The sequence below is a fragment of the Neoarius graeffei genome, chromosome 2 (genome assembly GCF_027579695.1).
Source record: "Neoarius graeffei isolate fNeoGra1 chromosome 2, fNeoGra1.pri, whole genome shotgun sequence".
Lineage (NCBI taxonomy): Eukaryota > Metazoa > Chordata > Actinopteri > Siluriformes > Ariidae > Neoarius > Neoarius graeffei.
Genome location: NC_083570.1, coordinates 75787487 through 75801828, shown reverse-complemented (window position 1 = coordinate 75801828; position 14342 = coordinate 75787487). Strand labels below are relative to the sequence as shown.

At 41.4% G+C, this 14342-nt stretch overlaps 1 protein-coding gene across 2 annotated transcripts in view; it reads right to left on the bottom strand.

The window, feature by feature from the left end:
- slc1a2b (solute carrier family 1 member 2b) overlaps positions 1–14342 on the bottom strand; it is a 90880-nt gene that overhangs the window by 51001 nt on the left and 25537 nt on the right. For both annotated transcript variants that reach the window (XM_060914995.1, XM_060914997.1), the window contains exon 2: positions 7411–7550. In XM_060914995.1, coding sequence (XP_060770978.1) covers positions 7411–7540 — 130 coding nt within the window. In that variant the 5' untranslated portion in view covers positions 7541–7550. The remainder of the gene's footprint in view (positions 1–7410; positions 7551–14342) is intronic.

The window sequence follows — 14342 nt, the reverse complement described above, 5'->3', positions numbered from 1 at the left end:
AGCACCACTGTACTAGAATTTGCACTGTGCTTGCTCAGCCTGAATAAGAGAAGCTTTTCGACCTTGAAACGACTGAAAACATATGCGTTCTACAATGGCCCAGGACAGGCTGTCTGCCCTTGCAACCATTTCAATCGAGCATGAGGTTCTACAAACACTCGATATGGACTCAGTAATAAGCAGGTTTACTGAGGTCAAAGTACGAAAGCTCAAATTTGTATGAGTATAATCTGAACTGCCACCTGTTAATAAGAAGAGGAATTAAAGCCGCAAGCGGCCTCGACGGGCCCTCGCGCCAGCGGCCAAGGGGGGCGGGGGCATGCGTCCCTGCGAAATACCTTCCACAGCTTCTTCGGCAAGAGACATTACCACAAGGTAGTGGTGTGAAGGAAAAGCATTATGGAATTATTTACCAAAAACCCGTTTTGGAGCAATTGCGTCGGCCAAAAACAGCGCCCCCCATGGACGAAAATTCCCAAAATGTGGTATACATGACATGGGAGGTAGTAAGAGGGTGGCCGTGAAGTTTGACCAAATTTGAGGAAAGATTGGAATTTTTGCCCAAAAATAGCGCCCCCAGTGGCGAAATATCACAGAAAGTGGGTAACATGTCAAAAGCCCAATGAGTGATCTGCGTGTGAAGTATGAGCAGTTTTGAGCAAGTAGAAGATTTGTTATGAATTTTTAAGCATGTAAAATGTTGCATTGAAAATTGATTGACGTATAACTTCTGAACGGTTTATGCTACGTGAAACGTATTTAGTACCTTTTGTCAGCCATGTCTATAGATGATGTGGATCAATTTTGGTGACATTCCTATGAACGGTCTAGGAGGAGTTGCGCCGTCTTCGGGGCCATGCATTTCGCACAAAAGTGAAATCACCTCACTTCCTGTTGGGCGTGGCTAATGCATTGGCATTACATTTTTGTCCGGCTTAGTGAGATACATATGCGTACCAAATGGCATGCCACTACTACAAACTACATGGCAACCAGGCACCTTAATGTGGGAGGCCAAAATCACAACGAGTTAGGGGGCGCTATAGAGGCCCTGAGGCCCGCCTGGATCTGGGCTTCTGGTTCTCAGTAGCGGTGGCAGTCTAAGAAAAAGGAGCCAAATTTCGTGCGTTGTCGACCATGGCAAGCGCCCCAATAAGGGTCTTGTAAAGAGTTTGCATGGCAAGTTTGACAAATCAGAAGCTGCAATATCATTTTTGCCATAACCAGCACCCCCAGGGGTGAAAGTGCACAAAATTTGGCGTAGACGTCAGGTGAGCTATGAAGAGTTTGCGTATGAAGTTTGATGACAATTGAGTAAATAGAAGATGAGATATAGATTTTTGAAGAATAAATTTTTTGGTTTTTCCCATGTCAGAAGGTGGCGCTATGCTGTACATGAGCGATTATGAGTTGGAAAAATAAGTGTCTACAACAGCAACGTACTATCACAAGTTAGTGGTGTGAAGGAAAAGCATTATGGAATTATTTACCAAAAACCCGTTTTGGAGCAATTGCATCGGCCAAAAACAGCGCCCCCCATGGACGAAAATTTCCAAAACGTGGTATACATGACATGGGAGGAAGTAAGAGGGTGGCCGTGAAGTTTGACCAAATTTGAGGAAAGATTGGAATTTTTGCCCAAAAATAGCGCCCCCAGTGGCGAAATATCACAGAAATTGGGTAACATGTCAGAAGCCCAATGAGTGATTTGCGTGTGAAGTATGAGCAGTTTTGACCAATCATAAGATTTGTTATGAATTTTTAAGCATGTAAAATTTTGCATCGAAAATTGATTGACGTATAACTTCTGAACGGTTTATCCTACGTGAAACGTATTTAGTAACTTTTGTCAGCCATGTCTGTAGATGATGTGTATCAATTTTGGTGACATTCCTATGAACGGTCTAGGAGGAGTTGCGCCGTCTTCGTGGCCATGCATTTCGCACAAAAGTGAAATTACCTCACTTCCTGTTGGGCGTGGCTAATGCATTGGCATTACATTTTTGTCCGGCTTAGTGAGATACATATGTGTACCAAATGGCATGCCACTACTACAAACTACATGGCACCCAGGCACCTTAATGCGGGAGGCCAAAATCACAACGACTTAGGGGGCGCTATAGAGGCCCGGAGCCCCGGCCAAGTTTGGGCTTCTGGTTCTGAGTAGCGGTGGCAATTCTCGGAACCGGCGCCAAATTTCGTGCGTTTTCGCTCATGGCAAGCGCCCCGAAAATGGCCCAACAGCGGAGAAAAATAAAGAAGAAGAAGAAGACGGAAGAAGAAGAAGAAGAAGAAGAAGACGGAAGAAGAATAAATAATAGTGAACTCTTACAAGAACAATAGGGCCTTCGCCCATAGGGCTCGGGCCCTAATTAAGAAGACTAGCACTAAAACAGGAACAAAGGAAAAGGAAAGACAGTGACAGTAAAGCAAGAAATGCATAAACATTCAAGGGAGAGAGAGGCTGAAGAAGACTAGCACTACAGGAACAGAGAAGGAGGAAGACATTGACAGTAAAGCAAGAGAGACATTAACATTCCAGGGAGAGAGAAGCAGAAGAGAGAGGAGGAGAGCATAAAGAGAGGGACAAGAAGTGAAGGTAATCATTTTACAGTACATTTCAATAGGCTATGATTTATGTAACTACTTGAGTCCTGCTGGATATTTAATCATTATCTTCTCAAACAAATAACCTTTTTATATACTGTGTATCATATTTCAAGAAAAAAAAGTTGAACTGTTACTATGTTTTGTGTTTATTTTCTCTGTTTCAGATATCTACAGATTATACACATTCCCGATTCTTGAAGACCAGTGACAGACTTAACAATGTAGTTACAGCTTTAGTTATAGATTAAATGGGCATGACTGACTCACTCACACATATACTCTCAGTCAAACTGTTAAACCATTTAAAAAAATAAATATTCTGTATTTTGGCATACAATTTTTGTCTGAAACTTCTTTCTCACATAATTAAAGGTCCTTGTTAAAAGAAAGGATTTGAAGGGCCCCCTAGCTAAATTCACCTTGGGCCACCAAATTTCTAAATCCACCACTGGATACATAAAATTATTATATCGTAATTATCGAGTATTTTATGGTCATCTTCCAACTTGCGTTCGTTTCGTGTTTGTTGTGTTTGTTTAATTAATGCGCAAGCTATTGTAACCCCTCTAACGCACAACATGGGTCACAAGTGACCCGCATTCATTTCTAATGTAATTTCCAGCAAGGACATGGTTTTCTCTCTTACAACTTCTTGAAACAATACATTTAACCCTATAATATTTTATAAATTGACAGATTAGGTAGGGTTTGATGCACAAAAACTATTTTTTATCATTTTTACTTTTGTATCTCATAAATAAACATGTATTTGTAATTTCTCCATTAATTTGCAGGCATGGGTCACAAGTGACCCGCATTCATTTCTAATGTAAAACATGGATATGGTTTTCTCACTTACACCTTAAAAAATCAATACTTTCACCTACAATATTTAAAAAGTTTATAAAAGTAGGTAATGTTTGAAGCATAAAAATTTTTTTTACTTAAGTTTATTTTAATTTAACCTAGATTTGGTGTTCTGAGGAACTATGATATTTGCAAGTGTTTCCTGTCAGGAAAACATTTAAAGTCGGACCACTGTTGATCGCTGACTGTTGACACTCATTTTAGAAGTTTACAAAGCTGCTTCTGCAAAACTACGTGTAAGTATTTATTTTCAGTTGTAATATTACATATTTATTACACAACTGTTACAGAGTTATTATTGAAGATAATTGTACAGTGCTCTGGCAAAACATGCCAGAGCACTGAACGCCTTCACCATCTTTACTGCACAACACCCTGACTATATGAATGGTGTGCCAAATGCACGGCAGCTTTTCATCAAGGAGTTGGCCAAAGAGCTCATCATGCCTCACATGAACAGGCGCATGGAGACCTCTGTTCATCTCCGGAGGAATGTTACTGAGGCCATGGCAACATGTGGTGTGAAAAGGGGGGAGTGCTGAGACCACCCATCCACAAGAGGACTTAAGACAGGGAGGAAAATCCAAGAGGAAGAGATGCAGCCTTTGTCCAACTGCCAGAGATAGGAAAGTCACCCTCTCCTGCTCCAAATGCACACGGCCTATATGCAAGGACCATTCAGTTACTGTGGTCATTTGTGATACATGTAAGAACTGAGACTGCTGTCTCGGCGCGTTCTCAATGTATACATGCCTGTGCCCATGCCAATATAATATTATCTTACCCAGTCAGTTTTATTCAGTTACATTTACCACTTCCCCACAGTTTGAAAGTTAATATTCCAGTTGTCCATGGCTCACTATAGCTACTAATGCAGTGAAGTTCAGTATTGGTGTTTACAGTGTTAGTTGCTGTACATAATGTACAATGTTTAATGTTTTAAATATACCAACAACCTTTTTTAATCAGATTACTATTAGAAATGATTTAGATTTTTAGAATATTATTTTTTTGTTATTTGTAGTGAAATGGTTCGCATAATATCACATCACATTCATATTATCTCTAGCCGCTTTATCCTTCTACAGGGTCGCAGACAAGCTGGAGCCTATCCCAGCTGACTATGGGCGAAAGGCGGGGTACACCCTGGACAAGTCGCCAGGTCATCACAGGGCTGACACATAGACACAGACAACCATTCACACTCACATTCACACCTACGGTCAATTTAGAGTCACCAGTTAACCTAACCTGCATGTCTTTGGACTGTGGGGGAAACCGGAGCACCCGGAGGAAACCCACGTGGACACGGGGAGAACATGCAAACTCCACACAGAAAGGCCCTCGCCGGCCCCGGGGCTCGAACCTGGACCTTCTTGCTGTGAGGCGACAGCGCTAACCACTACACCACCATGCCGCCGGTTCGCATAATATTTTTTATCTTAATCACAATCACTTAGCCAACACAGGTCATTTCTGACCCATGTGTTCAACCACTGTACTGCTTCACAAAATGTATTCCAATTCATGGAGTAGCCATAGTGGAATGAACATAATTATTGCTGTTTTTTAAAAGCTGAATATGTAATGATAAATTTTGATATTAAATGATGAAATAAACTAATTTCAAATATTACTGCAAATAAATTCTGATTCTTATTCTTGTTCTGATTCTTATTCTATTACTGCAAATAAATTCTGATTCTTTTACATAGGAAATTAATGCGGGTCATTTGTGACCCATGTGTGCAAATATAATATAGCTACATAAAAAGTGTTATAATTCAATGGGTAACCATAAATTAATGAAAAGAATAATTAATGTTTGAAAAAAAACTGAATAAGTGATGGAAACTTGGTAAATTAAATGAAAAATTAATTAAAAAAAAAAAACTAGGTAAGAAACACTAAACCTTCAACAAAACTCCATAGAAAATGAATGCGGGTCACTTGTGACCCATGTTGTGCATTAGAGGGGTAGTGACAAAAAAAGTATTTTTATTTAAAATCATTTAGAGATATAAATTTAAAAAAGTTTTGAAATGAACAAAAACAAGTTAATTGAGGAATTTATGGAGTGTGGGGTCATGAAAATAATTTATTGCAGAGATAAAAAGCAAATTAAATGCAGCCGGGTCACTTGTGACCCATGTTGCGCATTAAAGGGTTAAAATCTTTTCCGGTGGTTTTCTCCCTGTCCCTCAGGCAGTAATGTGAGAGGCTGCCTAAGGGTAAAGAAAACAATAACGTCACGCACTCGCCAACCAATCCCGGGCGACATCTCGGTGCTGAAAGGAACTTCCGGGAAGATTTTCTAGTTTCGGTTGTGTTGCCAGATTGGGCGGTTTTAAGTGCGTTTTTTGAACATATTTTGGGCTGGAAAACGTCAGCAGTATCTGGCAACACTGCGGCGGGAAGATTTCCTGGTTCCGGTTTACAGCGCTGACTCAGTTCGTGCAGTCGCTGATTTTGCATAGGCTACCGTGTAAGCTCTGGCAATTTCAGCGACAAATTAAAAATGGAAGCGGACGAATTGGTTCCTAAAAGAACTAGTAAGGGGTCAGTCATCTGGCATTTTTTTGGATATCGGGAGGAGGACGTGGAACAGCAAATGCCAGTTTGTAAAGTGTGCAAAAAAAGCCTGTCATCACGAAAGGCAGCAGCCGGAATTATACACATCTGAGAGGCAGAGCCAGAAAACATTCAGTTCAAAAGTGTGCAAAGAGAAAAATAATGTTTTGCAGATCTCTCTCTTCTCTCCCTCAATCTCTCTCTCTATTGTGAATGTTCCAGTGGTTCTCAGTAGTCAGGTTAATAGCTTGGAGATCTTTTTTTTAAATAATTTAATGAAAGAGCACTTTTCTTACTTAGGCTAAATGTCTTTCTCAGTGTTGAGCTTGCACTTTATTGGTTTGAGCTCTGAGCAGCTCTGTATTGTATTGCCCCTTTGTTGCAATTTTCAAGATTGTTTTTGCAGTTTGTGCCACATCTTTGTTGAATAAAAATAGTCTTATTTCAATTCAATTGTGATTAATCACTAACATGAAAATTTAAAATGTGTTGTTGAAAACCACCTGTGAAGTTAGTCAAGAATGTTATTTAATCTGCAGGGATTGTAGTGAAAACAGTAAAGAGTAAAAGTTAGATTTCATGGGGTCCTTTAGAGGAGATTTAAATATATCGAGATGTATATCGTGAAATGGAGAAAATGTATCGGGATATTCATTTTTTCCCATATCGCACAGCCCTAGTTAGCATGATTATTTTGGCATAAATATACTAAATCACTTCTGGTACAAATAGTTGCTATCAGAAGTTAAATGGGTAGTTAAATGGAGGCTACCTGTGTGCAACTCAAGTGTGTATGCCAACACAAGTGTGATTTCTATGTAAATACACCTGCTACTGAAAAGTCAGACATATGAGAGAAGCTGTTCATAGGACAACCATAGCTCGCAAACACCACAAAGCTGGAGTTTGTCAAAAGGCATATTAGAGATTCAGCAAATATGGGAAAAAATGCACTCTTTGGCCATAGCCCAAAGCTCTATTTTTTGGCAGAAACCCAACAATGCTCATTACCCTGAGTGCACCAACCCCAGTGAAGCATGGTGGTGGTATCATCAAGCTCAATGTTAACCTTGGCTTTTTGGATGCTTCTCTGTCTAATTCCTTCCTTATCGGTCTCCTGACTTTTGGTGGATGGCCTCCTCTAGGCCCTCCTCCATATTCTGTCTCGTTCTGATAGCGAATTTAATGATGCTCCGTCAGATGTTCAAAGTTTTGGGGGAAATAATTATAACCAATCAATCAATGGTTAATACTTTTGGAGAATTTGGTCCTGGACCTTTTTTAGGCCATTAAATTGTTCTTACAAATTTTGCATTAAATCAGGTTAGTGAAGCATATGGCAAATAGAAAGACAACACTCACCCATTACAGTGAGTGTGAGGAGCAGATTCTTGCGCATCTTCTGGCAGATGAGGGCACATTTGGTGCGTGGTGTGGCCTCGATGGGCTCCAGATGGCTCTCATGCATTCGTACCTCCACTTGCTTAGGCATGCTGTTGGCACTGCAGGGTCAGACAGAAAATCAAGTTGATGCACATCATTTGAATTGCAGTAAAACTACAGAGCACACTGAGAGAATGAACTGAACTGGATTATACTAATTAAACTGTTACTTGGGAAGAGGAACAGATGGATGACAGTTGTAGAGTGACTGCAGGCTGCTGATGATTAAGAACAAAACAAAGCAGGTTTTTGTCTGTACACTTCATAAGAGATATTGAGCTGTTAAGAAGGAACAGATGTTGAGTTGTTGGGAGTGCTGTTGGGCTCCTATCACAGACATTTCAAAAGTGAAATTATGTGAAACCAGGCAATAGCTGTATGCTTGTCAATGACACAGCAGTTATTCTTCAATCAGTACGTAGATTGACTGAATGACTTGCATAGATTTTAAAATTAAACTGATGCAACCGATACAGATCAACTGGGTTATTCAATACGTGTGCATTTCACTAAGTTATAGCTTGGACAAGGCCAACATGAAATTAGGTTTTTTTTTTTTGTTTTTTTTTTTTGGGGGGGGGCAGCACAGTGGTGTAGTGGTTAGCACTGTTGCCTCACAGCAAGAAGGTTCTGGGTTCGAGCCCAGTGGCTGATGGGGGACTTTCTGTGTGGAGTTTGTATGTTCTCCCTGTGTCTGTGTGGGTTTCCCCCACAGTCCAAAGACATGCAGGTTAGGCTAATTGGTGGCTTTAAATTGACCGTAGGTGTGAATACGAGTGTGAATGGTTGTTTGTCTCTATGTGTCAGCCCTGTGATGACCTCGCGACTTGTCCAGGGTGTACCCCGCCTCTCGCCCATAGTCAGCTGGGACAGGCTCCAGCTTGCCTGCAACCCTGCCCAGGATAAGCAGTTACGGATATTGGAATGGAATGTTTTTTGTTTGTTTGTTTTTTCCCCTCATATTGCACAATGCACAGAATAATGAATACTGTTCATGACCTGACAGCGGCGGCACGGTGGTGTAGTGGTTAGCGCTGTCGCCTCACAGCAAGAAGGTCCTGGGTTCGAGCCCCGGGGCCGGCGAGGGCCTTTCTGTGTGGAGTTTGCATGTTCTCCCCGTGTCCGCGTGGGTTTCCTCCGGGTGCTCCGGTTTCCCCCACAGTCCAAAGACATGCAGGTTAGGTTAACTGGTGACTCTAAATTGACCGTAGGTGTGAATGGGTGTCTGTGTCTATGTGTCAGCCCTGTGATGACCTGGCGACTTGTCCAGGGTGTACCCCGCCTTTCGCCCATAGTCAGCTGGGATAGGCTCCAGCTTGCCTGCGACCCTGTAGAAGGATAAAGCGGCTAGAGATAATGAGATGAGATGAGATGAGACCTGACAGCCCCAGAAACAGATACTGCCAGTGGCTTGACTATACTGTGAAATAATTTTGCCTGATTTAATGTTTCTTCTTCAGTCAGCATGTGAATTTCACTATGGTATATCTTAGACCTTGTACAAATGAAAGACAAATAAGTGAGCATCATGGAGGTTCAGAAAACAAATATGGTGCTTTGCAAACACAATAAATATGCAACCATTTTTACCTTCTTCACCTTACATTTTCCCCAGATAGGCCTTAGGGCCTGTCAGTTGAGAGCATCACCTTCTCCATTCCTCTCGGTCTTGGAAGACCCCCTCCTCCTCAAGTCTGTCTAGTCTGCCCAGTCTGTACTTTGTTAATATTTCTTGTATGTTGTCCTTCCACCTTTTCCTAGGTCTGCCTAGAGGGCGCTTGCCCTTTGATTTGTATTTTAATGCTATTTTTGGAATCCTTCCATCTTCCATTCTTTCGACATGCCCTAGCCATCTAAGGGCTGCCCTTTCTATGTCTTCTTCTATCGATGTTATACCAAGGATTCCTCTTAGGTGGGTATTTCTCAGTCTGTCCGCTCTCGTCTTCCCTAGTATGGTACGGACCACTTTCATTTCCGCAGCTTGTAGTCTACTGATGTCTTTCTTGGTTAACACCCAGGATTCACAGCCGTATAGGAGGCCTGGTTTTAAAATGGTGTTAGAAATTGTCTTCTTTACTTCATTTGAGACTAGTTTGTCTCGGAGCACTGGTTGGAGGGCGGCAGCTTGTCTGCTGAAGTTGCTGATTCTTTCTGTGATTTCAGCTTTGTTACCTGATTGTTTGGGGGGTTTCTACCAAAGACCAGGACTTCTGTTTTTCCACTTTCTTTGTTCATTTTCATTCCTGTGTTTGTGAACTCATCATCATACCTTTCCAAGGCGTACTTTATTGCGTCTATACTCCTTTCCCATTGGCAAATGTTATCTGCATATCCAAAAGTTTGGAATATGTCAGTCTGTTCTTTGTTAACTTCTTGAAGGACAATGTCTAGTAGATATGCAATAAACAGTATAGGAGAAAGGACACTGCCCTGTTTTACACCACTTTTGACATAAAACCATTTGTTGTGGGGATATCCAGTCATAACAGTGCAGATGCAAGGTTCATAGGTACTTTTAATTGCTTCTAACAGTCTTCCTTTGATGTCATATTTCGTACTGAGAATACTCCTTCACCAACTCGCTAAATTAGAATACAAAAGCTGAACAGACTTTCATCTTGCTTTACACCCTCCATCAACATGTAGCGAAGCTCACACATTTTTCAGAAGCCCTGAAATCTGAGAAAAAGCTCTATTTCAGACTGTCTGTTAGATGTTTTAATTAGTGAGGGGACTCAGAGTGTGTGCGTGCGTGCGTGTGTGTGAGATCAGACAGGTGTGAAAGCAGAACATACTGGCTTCATCTCTCACTTATGAAGGACTCATGATTAGTTTTCTCCTACAGTCACTATATGGGTGTCAAACTAGCTATTTGAGTAAATAAACTCAGGAGAATTGGGAACCCAGTACAGCATTTCTCAATGTTTTAAGGATTATTTTAAACCACAATTAAAACTTAATCATGAGCTATTAGTCTATCTTACCCTTTATATATTGTATTGCAAGGTTGTGTAAAAAAGTAGAACTAGATTAGACCTTTCAAGTGGAGTTATTATTGTCAGATGTATTCGAATTCTTTGAGTCCAGGAACGCAATACTGGCCCTGCTCTCTGGGTGAAAAGAAAGGCGTTTCTTTCTTCCCTTTCCCTACAGCAATGCTAGCCAATTGTAGGAGACTGTTAGCTCATTCACACCTAATAAGGAAATTAGCGGTCACTTCCAAGTGCATTCAGCTAATCTCAGCTGTTACACAAACAACAGTTTGAAAAATGTGCAATAGCTTGCTTGAAGTATCTCAGAAGAAGAAGAACGTTTAGCCCATATCCTTCCACACAGGTGATTGTCACGTGATGGAGAAGACCTACTTAGGCTACATCCACATGACAACGGCAACGAGATGTTATTTAAAAATATATCGCGTCCAAATGGGCAACGATCAGTAAAATATCAGGTCCATATGGCAACGCAACGCTTGCTGAAAACGATGCAATACACATGCCACACCTCTAGGGGCGCTGTAAGACGGTCCCTTCGGAGACACCAGAACAATAGAAGAAGTAAGGACGCATGCGCATAAACTATTATGCGCGAGACTTCATATTAGCCACAAAGTCAGGAAAATCTGTTCATAAAATTACATTATAATGACCAAATACAATGAAAAGTATTTTTCCAGTCTCACCTGTGAAAGGTAATCCCATGTGATCTCGTTTGGACGGCAAACCTGTTGGTACAGTTAAACGCAGCTAATTTTTATTCTCCGCTTTGACCTATCCAATATGGCGGCGAGGATGACGTATGATTCTACGCGGAAGGCAGCGTCTTTAATGGTCCGGAATAAATTGAATGCTACACGTTGATGGATTAATTTGTTGTTTCTCACCTGTGAAAGGTAATCCCATGTGATCTCGTTTGGATGGTAAACCTGTTGGTACAGTTAAACGCAGCACATGAATCTTTATTCTCCGCTTTGACCTATCCAATATGGCGGCAAGGATGACGTATGATTCTACACGGAAGGCGGCGTCTTTAATGGTCCGGAATAAATTGAATGCTACACATTGATGGATTAATTTGCTCTTCTACGCCCTTTTTGAGGAATGTATTGTAGCACTTAAACCAACATCGGAAGAGGTGAGATCGCTCCTTTTTTTCCCTATTTTTGCTGGCGGGATTGACTCTGCCCTAAGGGCAGAGTCTCTCTCTCTCTCTCTCTCTCTCTCTCTCACTTTGCACCATTACACAATAAATATTCACAGTGAAAATATTTTGTAAGCGCGTTTCATGAACCAAGTTATAGGATTTGTTGACAACTCGCATCGAGTTCGTTACACTTCTACCCGGCGTGAAGCACTCACAGTCATGTGGTTGTGACGTCATCGTAAACAAATCCGTTCTACTCATCCAGACGACTTCACAACGGCAACGTTGCCAGATCTTTCCACTCTGGAACCCGTTCTCAAAAAGACTGCGTTTTGGGCACCCAAAACGCCGGTGCCGTGTGGATGCCAGGCCTAAACGATAAACAATTGTATCGGAGTCACCTGAATCCGTTGCCGTGTGGACAGGGCCTTAGTGTATGGAAGTAGACTAGACTATGGCTAAAATGCACAAATAACATGTGCGTAGCCAGGCTAGAATACAGACGTTCCCCAAACAGTGCTACGGTGCACTTAAATTATGTATTTCCTCTTTCCTCCTTGTTTTTCATACATGTTCTGATCTAATTAAGCACCTTTAGTTATCTAAGTAAGGTGTGTTGATAAAATCATAAAGAAAAAGCTGTCCTGACAAGGCACTGCCTACAGGCTCCCGATAGGCAGAACAGCTGGTCAGTTGTCAGATGCACAGATGGAGCCTCATAATAGTTCATATGTGTGAATGTGTAATAGTGCCATTTTACCACCAAGGTCTTGCAGCAAATGCTCTGACACCATCCTGATAAAGTGAGTCCAGATAAGTAAAAGTGAAAAATGTCAGCTCTTATATTAGGCCAGAGCTATTGTGTGTTGCTGTAATGTAGGACACCAAGAATTTGTTACTGAATCAGCTGGTAGAATGATAATGGAAACAAACCAAACCATAGGTGCAAAAAATATCTCATCTCATCTCATTATCTCTAGCCGCTTTATCCTTCTACAGGGTCGCAGGCAAGCTGGAGCCTATCCCAGCTGACTACGGGCGAAAGGCGGGGTACACCCTGGACAAGTCGCCAGGTCATCACAGGGCTGACACATAGACACAGACAACCATTCACACTCACACCTACGGTCAATTTAGAGCCACCAGTTAACCTAACCTGCATGTCTTTGGACTGTGGGGGAAACCGGAGCACCCGGAGGAAACCCACGCGGACACGGGGAGAACATGCAAACTCCACACAGAAAGGCCCTCGCCGGCCCCGGGGCTTGAACCCAGGACCTTCTTGCTGTGAGGCGACAGCGCTAACCACTACACCACCGTGCCGCCTGCAAAAAATATATTGAGGTAAATCAGTGTGTGGGTGACATGCATTTCTTTCTATTTAATGGAGGATCTCATTCTATTAGGTATTTTAAATAAGTTATGCTCTTGCTGAATTTCTCAACAACAAAGACTGACAAATAAACACTTCTAAAAGAAAAAAAAAACAATAAATAAGGCACAGACCTGGCACAACAAATTTCAGGACTGCCTTGTGAAAAGGTTAACACACTTTCCCTCAAGGTGCCAATCACAGTGATGTTTCTGCACCATCTGCTTTTATCAAACCTTAAAATGCCAGGTATCTCCAGTCTGACCTCTCTTTTTCTCTCCTTATTTCAGATACTTTTCTCAGTATTTCATTCAAAATTTTCCCTCTGATCTCAGCTACTGTGTTTAATGATTTTGCTAAAAACAGTGATGTTTTACTTGCTCAAATTTGCAAAATGATTGCTAGCTTTCCTACTCCTCCACCACCGCCTACTTAAGGTGGGTAAATGCTACTTAAGTTCAATCTACACAGTGACTCTTTGATAGAGTATAAGTATGACCTACTCTCTATTCCAAGTAGATATGGTGGGTGACCTTCTATCCAGTAGACAACAACCTACATGCATCACCTGCAGTAAAGTTGGGCTACTGTGCTTCAGGTCCTTTCTCAGTTCAGCCAACAGACAATGCAGAGACCACACTAATTCATGATCATGAATATTCTGAAGCTGTTTCTCCTGCCCTCATTATATTCAACACAACCAGGGGTTAAATTGGGCCGGGGCTGTCCGGGGCTGAGCCCCGGCACATAAGCTCGGAGCGGATGGCATATGATCATGCACACATCAAAAGCAACAAACCCTTTTCACGATTTTCAGTTCTGAATAATTAAATATCGTTTTATTAATCAATAAACCCATGACTTTTATGAGATAGATCATAGTTTTCCTGATAACAAGAGGACCTGTCAAAGCTATTTAGAACAGAACTTGCGATCAGAGATTCTGGTTTCTGGAACACTGCATGGGTTGCCAATTCCGCTTTTTATAAGCGACTTTGGGGTTTCTTTTTTTGTGAGCTCGCTTTAAAAAAAAATCAGAAGTCGTGGTTTGCGGGTTTTTGGGCTTGTGTTTCAGCGTTGTGACTTGTTTATAATTTTCTCCGTACACCATCTCCCCTTTTACCTGCATACGATCCTAATCCATCAGAGGTGCTTGAACGAACTGTCTGTGCATTTGGCGAGTTCAATTTCCAGGGGAAAAAATTATACTGATCTAAATATGTTGTGTTTTTATTTTTAGACAGTATGTGTTTAGCAAAACACATACTGTCTAAAAATAAAAACACAACATATTTAGATCAGTATTATTTTTCCCCTCTTCAGTATTATTTGATAT